The sequence below is a fragment of the Marmota flaviventris genome, chromosome 18, assembly GCF_047511675.1.
Source record: "Marmota flaviventris isolate mMarFla1 chromosome 18, mMarFla1.hap1, whole genome shotgun sequence".
Lineage (NCBI taxonomy): Eukaryota > Metazoa > Chordata > Mammalia > Rodentia > Sciuridae > Marmota > Marmota flaviventris.
In genome coordinates this window covers 2,802,739-2,810,038 of record NC_092515.1, presented here as the reverse complement: position 1 = coordinate 2,810,038, position 7,300 = coordinate 2,802,739, and the positions used below count along the sequence as shown (strand labels likewise).

Here is a 7,300-nt window from a genome sequence, read left to right as displayed (position 1 = left end):
CCTGCATGAGAGGCGTGAAGCCCTTCTCCTGGGGCAGTGGCTGTGGTTCATGCCATCTGCTCCACCCTGTCCATGGGACCCTGTGCTGCTCCTGGACATCTTCTGCAGCGTAGGGTCCCCTGCGTGTCCAGCAGCACCTGCCATCTAAGGTCCCGGCTGAGGTCCCTGCTGAGGTCCCGGCTGAGGTCCTTCTGTCCTCTCCCTGCTGCAACATGTCAGGTGGGTCCTGGCTGCAGCCTGGCCCTGGGCGCCCTGAGCCGCTGGAAGGGTTGCTGCTCCGTGTTCCCTGCGTGTTGTGGTGCCCTTGGCCCCTGTTGTAAGGGACCTGCGGTTCACTGGGCTTCGAGGGCCAATTTTATACCTTTAGGTTGTTTAGGTATTTCCCCAAATTATCATTGTTTGATATGATTCTTATTCCTTCTTTCTGCTTTTCTCAAAGACTCCCTGGCTCTGTTGGGTGGTGCCAACTTAACTCATTGATTTCCCCATCCTCCTTTTCTTTCTGTACCTGGGTGCCTATCAGGTGTGCAGTGTGGTGAGTTGGTCAGGACATGCACAGGACACCCCTGGTTGGGTTTCACTGACCACGACCGCCCCCTTCTCCCCCGTTCCCCATCCTGTCCCCCACCTCACGGGGCTCCCTTGCTCTAGGGTGTGCGTGTGTATGTGTGTGGGGGTGTCTATGTGTAGGTTAGTGTGGTAACAGGAACTGAACCCAGGTACTTCACCACTGAGCCACCTCCCCAGCACTTTTCAGTTTTTATTCAGACACAGGGTCTTGCTAAGTCGCTAGGGCCTCACTAAGTGGCGGAGGCTGACTTTGAACTGCCATCTTCCTGGACCTCTGGGATCACAGAGGCGTGCACCTCCCTTAGTCATTTTTGATGTAATTTTTCCCCCCTTTTCCCCTCTACCTTCCTAATCTGAGTGAGAACATGCACTTGTTTTTCTGAGTCTTTTATCACTTAATGTGATGCTCTTCCCATGCATCCACTTTCCTGCAAATGGCATGATGCCATGTTTATATGGTGAGTAACCCGCGCTGTACATACTCCATAGTGTTCTGTTCCATTCGTCTGTAGATGGACACCCAGGGTTGCTCCATAACTTTGCTCGTGTGCAAAGTGCTTGCACACATGGTGCACGTGGCCATGTGAACGCAGACCTTTGTGTTCTGCGGGGTGGGGCAGCGGGAGGGTGAGGAGCTGCACACTGAGTCCCCTCGGCTGAGCTCACCTACACTCTCAGGGACAGAGCGTGAGAACCCAGGCACTGTCCTGTCCTTAAATTTTATTGAAAGTTTTTTTGATCTAAAGGTGCTTTGTTTCTTGCCCATCATGACTTTGGTAGTTTTCCCATCACATATTGGCACATTTGGCTTGTGATTTTTCCCTCTTGCCCTTTGGTTATTTAGAGAATGAAGTGTCTAAATGTGGCACATGGACTGGTACCAGTTATTGTGCTGGGAATCAGGTGACTTCCAGCAGGTCTCAGATGCTCCTGGCCCTGCATGTCAGGCCCCAGGCTGGCCGTGACTCCTAGCTGTGTGTCCATGGGCTGTCTAGTTCCTGCTGAGGTCCCCGTGTCCCTGTCTTGCAGGGTGGGATCTGAGTGGTGTCCTGGGCTAGTGGATGGCCAGGGTGGCGTAGACACTGGACTCAGCTGGACGCTCCAGTCCCTGGGAGGAAGGAGCAGTGGCTGTCCCCTCTCTGAGGTTGAGGTCCTTCAGCTGGGCGTAGGTCACAAATTGGGAGGATTCAGATGCAGCCACCTGGAGTGAGGGCAGAGTGGTGACAGGTGAGGCTGCTGGCTGGGGAGACTGGGGCCTGGAGGGGACAAGACCCACCTGGCATTCCTGCAGGCTGTCCTCTCCCTCTGCTGTGTCCTTCATGACCAGGAATGGCCCTGACTCAGGTGACAAAGGTGACATTCCTCCTTGCCCCTGTCTAGAGTGTGACACCTCAGCATAGGTGACACCCCAGGGGTCTTCATCTGCAGGGCTCTGTGGAGGGGACAAGGGCAGGCAGCTCCTGAGTCCACTCTGGCTGTGCCCCTCACCTCCCACAGGGAGCTGGAGGGATCTGCAGCCAGCAGTCAGCTCTCTATGCCCAGCAGAACTTCCAGGGGCTTTTCAGGCTCTGCCAGAGCAGAGGCACCTGCAGGACTGAGCCCTGCCCACCTCTGCCCCTGCCACCTGTCACACCTGCTCCTCATGCATCACCTGCAGCCACCTGGACTCGTGCCTGCTGGACAGGTCAGCCTGTGCCCACTGGCCTCACACTGCTGCTCCCTTGGCAGGACCCTCTTCCTGAGATGCTCTCAGGCCTGTCCCTGTGGTGAGGGCTCTGTCCAGGGTCCTCCCCAGGGAACCCTCCTTGACTGTCCAGTTACCCCTCCTGCTCCTGCCCATGGCCCTCCGCCCACCTGGCTCTGTCCTGGGTTCACAGCCATCGCCCTGCCTGGTCTCCCCACGCCTGTCTGCCTCTGCCCCTGTCTGTCTGTCCCGGGGCTGTCCTGTGTCTGAGCACCAGGGTGTGTTTGCTGCTGCTGTCCCCAGCCCCCAGTAGAGCCTTGCCAACAGCAAACCCCCAGGAGTCGGCCATCTGTGTGGCTGGGAGGGGGCCAGTGCAGGGCAGGGCTGTGGCCAGGTCCACCTCCTACTCAGGAGCAGGGGCAGTGAGCTCAGCAGGGGAGGAGGCAGAGGAGAGAGGCCAGCGCCCAGGCCTCAGGGCAGGAGGCCGACCAGAGCCATCAGCACAATCAGTTGGGAGGAGAGAGGAGGGCAGCGGGCAGAGAGAGGAGGGCGGGGGAGAGGGCGGGTCACCTGGTGGCCTTGGGTGGCCTCTGGGGAGGTGACAGCAGTGCTGAGCCCTGTGTGACGAGAAGAAGGCAGACCTGTGAGGCCACCACGGGCTCTTGCTGGGTCTCCTGGGTGGTCCTGCTGCTCAGGGTGACAACCAGGGCTTCCCATCTGTGTGCCCTGAGCACAACTGGCTAATTCCCCTGGGACGCCACCACGTCTCCCCCTCCCCACTCACCTGCCTTCCTGCATTGTCCCCGACACTGGTGTCGCAGGAGGAGGAGGAGGAGCAGCAGGAGGAGGGGAACTGAGACCCCCACCAGAATCTTCAGACTCCTTCCCAGTCCTGGGCACGGGTGTGAACGAGGAGCCACGCTGCTTACCTGAGCACCTACTGTGTGCCAGCCCTGCTGGTCTTTCCACCTGCCACCTCCAGCCCTGTCACTCAGGCATCATGGCACTGCCACCCACTCCCCAGGCACAGATGAGGAAACTGAGGCTCAGAGGGGGGTCCCCTGCCCAGTCACCCAGCAGGAAGCAGCAGAGCGGGGCCTGAACTGGGGGAGTCTGACTCCCAGTCTCCTTCTCTCCACCAGAGCTCAGCCCTGAGCTGGAGGGAAAGAGCCTGACACCCCGATGGCCCTGAGCCCCTCCCCTGCTCAGTGTCACTGTCACTGCACACAGGGGACAGAGCCCTGCAGATTCAGGTCCTGGAGGCTTCCCTGGAGGCCCCTCTCCCAGCAGGGCACAGCCAAGGTCAGCCCTGAGAGGCACTTGAAGGTCAGGGCCAGGCCTCTCCTCTGCCCTGGGAGAAACTGAGGCCCAGAGGGGAGGGGCTGGTCCCCGTCAGCATCTCCAGAGGGGGCTGCTCCCCCTCACCTCAGCCCTGCCCTGCACCCACCTCCCACCAGAGCCCCTCACTCACCACTCTGGGGTCCTGGGTCCATGGGGGTGAGGGGCTGGTCCTCAGGGCCTCCTGGGGTGGGTGGGAGGTGAGGGCTGGGCTGCCTGACCCCCACTTCAGCTGGCTGCTCCTCCCCAGGCTGGGCCCAGAGTCACCTCTGCCTGGACCTCACCCTCACACCTCCCAGCCCTGAGCCCCAGGGCCTGAGATCCCTGACCATTCTCTGCAGTGCCCTGGACACAGTTTAGCTGAGTTTGTAACTGGACTTTGTAGCTCAGAGTGATTCTTGGTTGCCCAAGAATGCAGGACACTGTCTGCACAGAGGCCCCTGAGACTCACCAGCTGGTGACCTGGGTCCTGAGGGTGGTGAGCTGGGTCCCCCAGAGGGTCCTGGGAATGGGGAGAACAGGAGGGTGAGGGGTGCAGGCTGCCCCTGGGGACTGTCTCTGCCCATCCTCCTACACCTGCCTGGCCTCCCCAGGACCCTCCTGTGCCCACCTGCACCTTCCTGATTCCAGTGGTGGGTGGGTGCACAGGCTGGAGGACCCCGTTGGCCCCTCCTCTCTGAGGGGTGAATCCCACTGGCCGACCCTCCCTAGGGCCCCTCACTCCCATCCCACCCAGAGCTGTCCTGGACAGGGCCCTGAGGGAATCCTTGAGCTCACAGAGGATGGGGTCAGGGTCACTCACCTGAGACCACCAGGTCCAGGGGGGCACTGGGCCGTGACAGCAGGTAGGGGGATGAGCTGTGAGAGCCATAGCACCTGTAGGTCCCCCCGAGGGCTGAGGTCACAGCTCTCATGGAGAATTCTGCCTGGTACCATGGGGCTCGGTACTCTGCTCTCAGACGCAGGGGGGGATCAGCTGCCCCCTCCTTGCACAGGAGGAAAGTGTCCATCCAGTTTGACTGGCACACCAGGGTGACATTCCCTCCTGAGGACACTGTGGGACCAGGCTGCACTGAGAGGGAGGGTGTGCCAGGGAGCTGTCCTAGAGAGAGGAAGGAGGGTGAGGGTGGCCCCAGCTTGTTCTGAGCTGAGACCTCCCCAGGGCCTCTCTCTGAGGACCCTGTGCTCTCTGTCTGTCTCATTGTCTCTGATTCTTCCTGTCCCTGTGTCCCCCTGTCTCTGTCCTCTCTGCCCCTCCCTGTCTCTCTCCCTCCTGGGACCCCACATCACCCTGGCCATCACCTCCTGGGGCTCCCCAACAGGGCTGTGCAGAGGCTGGGTCCCTGACTGCACCCTCTGGGCTCCTCACCTGAGACCAGGATGTCCAGGGGGTCACTGGGGGCTGACCACTCAGAGGAGAGGCTGTGTCCACCGTAGCACCTGTACCGACCCCCGTGGGAGCTGCTCACAGGGCCCAGCAGGAAGTCGGCCTGAGAGAGCCCAGCCTGGGGCTGCTGGGCAGGGCGCTGGGGGAGGTCCTGTGCCCCCTCCTTGGACAGAGTGAATCTGTCATAGGTGACGTCTGAGTGACACTGGAGGGTCAGGTTCTCTCCAGGGGCCAGGACAGGGCCCTGCTGGGTCAGGAGGGAGGGCTTCCTGGACACCCCTGGAGGAAGAGGAGCCTGGGCTGAGGGCTGGACCCTGCCAACCCCCTGCCTCCCCCGTCCTCTCTGCAGGTCACCCTCTCACACCTGGGACTCTGCCTGCAATGTCACAGCCTCAGAAAATGATGGAGTGAAAAATGGGAATACCTCACCTGAGACCAGCAGCTCTAGTGGGTCACTGGGTCCTGACCACACCTGGGGTTTGCTCCTGAAATAGCCGTAACATGTGAATGTCCACCTGTGGCTGGGAGTCAGGAGGCCCACTGGGAACTGGGCCTGGAACTGCCCACTGGGGTGTCGCTGTGAGTCCAGGGTCCAGGTGAGGTGGTGTCCTCCTTCCTTGGCTAGAACAAACCTGTCATATCCCTGCCCTGAGCCACACTGGAGGGTCACCTTCCCTCCTGAGGTCACCACAGGGCTGGGCAGGGCTGAGAGCCTGGGTTTGCTGTAGAATCCTAGGAGAGAAGGAGGCAGGTGTTCATGGCTCCCTCCTCCCACACCATCCCCAGCTGGGCTGTGAGAGGGACACCTGGGAGCAGACCCCCTCCCTGAGGGCAGAGCCTGGGGCTGGGACCCCTGAGTGTCCTCTCACCTGTCACCACCACCAGCTCCAGTGGGTCACTGCGCTCTGACCACCCAGCAGGGCTGAGATAGTAGCACTGGTATTTCCCCACATGGCGCTCACTCATGGTGGGGATGGGGAACTTGGCCTTGTTCTCTGGGTCCAGCGAAGCAGGTTTGCATGTGGGCCTTAAGCTTCTTTCTTTAATGAGACAGTACTTCTGGGCCTTCTGTGTCCCCTGACAAGAGATGGTAACTGCCCTCCCCTGGTGCATGACAGAGCCTGGCTCAGCCCAGAGGGTGGGCTTGGGGAGGGTCCCTGCAAGGAAATCAGATGCTGGATTGTGGCACATCACTGACCCAGGTCCCACTGCCCTACCTTGTCACCACCCTCGGCCCAGGCTGCTCCCTTCTCTCCTGAGACCCCAGGGCTGAGCCTGGGCAGGACGTGGGCGGCTAGCAGGGCACTCACCTGAAGACCCCCGGGGACTCTGTTGCAGACTCAGCCCTGGAAGAGAGGTCCCCATGAGGAGCTGGCATCTCAGTGTTGGGGAGGATTATTGTTCCTTGTGCTCACAGCAGCCATTTGGTACCATATGAGACTAAGACCTGAGAGTTCCCTGTGAACAGGCACCTGGGACCCTCCCCACCCAGCCTGTGTCCCTCCCTCCAACCAACACTGACCGAGGCACAGGAGGACAGGCAGGGTGGACCTCATGCCGCCTGCTCTGAAGACTCCAGCGTCCAGAGAGGAGAGTGCAGGCCCTGCAGGTCAGACAGCACGGAAGTGGTAAGCAGGGGCTGCTGCTGCTCCCTGGTCCCCAGAGCTGAGTACCCACCGGATGGGGCGGGCCCTCCTTGCCCTGACTCTGGTTTTTCCAGGGCAGGGCTCAGGGGGATTCCGCCCTTGGAGACATCTCAGCCAGAGCTGAGGTCCCCCTGAGCCTGAGGCCCTTCCATACCGACCTCAATGCTGCCCAGCCAGGCCAGGTCCCAGGACACACTTGAGTTGGCCTACCATGTGTGAGGGAGACGTGTGCTTCCCCAGGGGATGTGGGCTGAGACACGTGGGCATGGGAGGACACAGCGTGGGGGACGTCGCTGGGGCAGGTAGCTGCAGGGGGTGGCCAGGGGAGGATCCAGGAGGGCCTCTGCTCGTCACCAGCTCCCAGAAGACCACGTCATCTTGCCATGGAGGTGGACACTGTCACCACCTGGAGTCTCCTGCAGGAGACCTAGGTCACGGGCAAGGAGACGGTGTCTGGCCCTGCACCATGACCCGGGATGGCCAGTCTCCCTGCCTTGCTGGAAAGGCTGCAGCCACAGGAGGCTTCCGAGCCTTGACCGGGGCCCAGGGGGCCAAGGAGCTGAATTACCTCCAGGTAGTTAGTCCTCCCTAATTTTAGTCAACGTGGCCAACGTGCTCACAGGGAGCCCTGTTGGAGGGCGCGCATGTGGAATACTGAAGACCAGGAACTTGGGG

General features: G+C 60.9%; 1 protein-coding gene across 4 annotated transcripts; it reads right to left on the bottom strand.

The window, feature by feature from the left end:
• Positions 1-742: 742 nt before the first annotated feature.
• LOC114081974 (leukocyte immunoglobulin-like receptor subfamily A member 6) lies at positions 743-6,978 on the bottom strand. Of its 4 annotated transcripts, XM_071604743.1 has the most exons (13): positions 6,836-6,978; positions 6,502-6,582; positions 6,290-6,325; positions 5,849-6,136; positions 5,409-5,711; positions 4,962-5,258; positions 4,395-4,694; positions 4,044-4,094; positions 3,726-3,776; positions 3,039-3,146; positions 2,825-2,871; positions 1,847-2,002; positions 743-1,771 (listed from the first exon to the last, which is right to left on the bottom strand). In XM_071604743.1, exons 2-13 carry the CDS (start codon positions 6,533-6,535, stop codon positions 1,625-1,627), a joined length of 1,818 nt encoding a protein of 605 aa, XP_071460844.1. In that variant the 5' UTR covers positions 6,536-6,582; positions 6,836-6,978; the 3' UTR covers positions 743-1,624. The 4 variants fall into 4 exon arrangements, with proteins under 4 accessions (XP_071460844.1, XP_071460841.1, XP_071460843.1 ...); XM_071604740.1 differs by lacking the exon at positions 6,836-6,978 and having other exon boundaries at positions 4,395-4,664; positions 6,502-6,618; XM_071604742.1 differs by lacking the exons at positions 1,847-2,002; positions 6,836-6,978 and having other exon boundaries at positions 6,502-6,617.
• Between the last annotated feature and the right edge of the window lie 322 nt (positions 6,979-7,300).

Coding starts and splice junctions, on each gene's coding strand:
- LOC114081974 (XM_071604743.1), bottom strand. CDS start 6,535: ATGAGGTCCACCCTGCCTGTCCTCCTGTGCCTCG. Junction 4,095..4,394: donor CCTGGACCTGGTGGTCTCAG/GTGAGTGACCCT, acceptor CCCCATTCCCAG/GACCCTCTGGGGGACCCAGC. Junction 3,147..3,725: donor GGACCCAGGACCCCAGAGTG/GTGAGTGAGGGG, acceptor ACCCGTGCCCAG/GACTGGGAAGGAGTCTGAAG.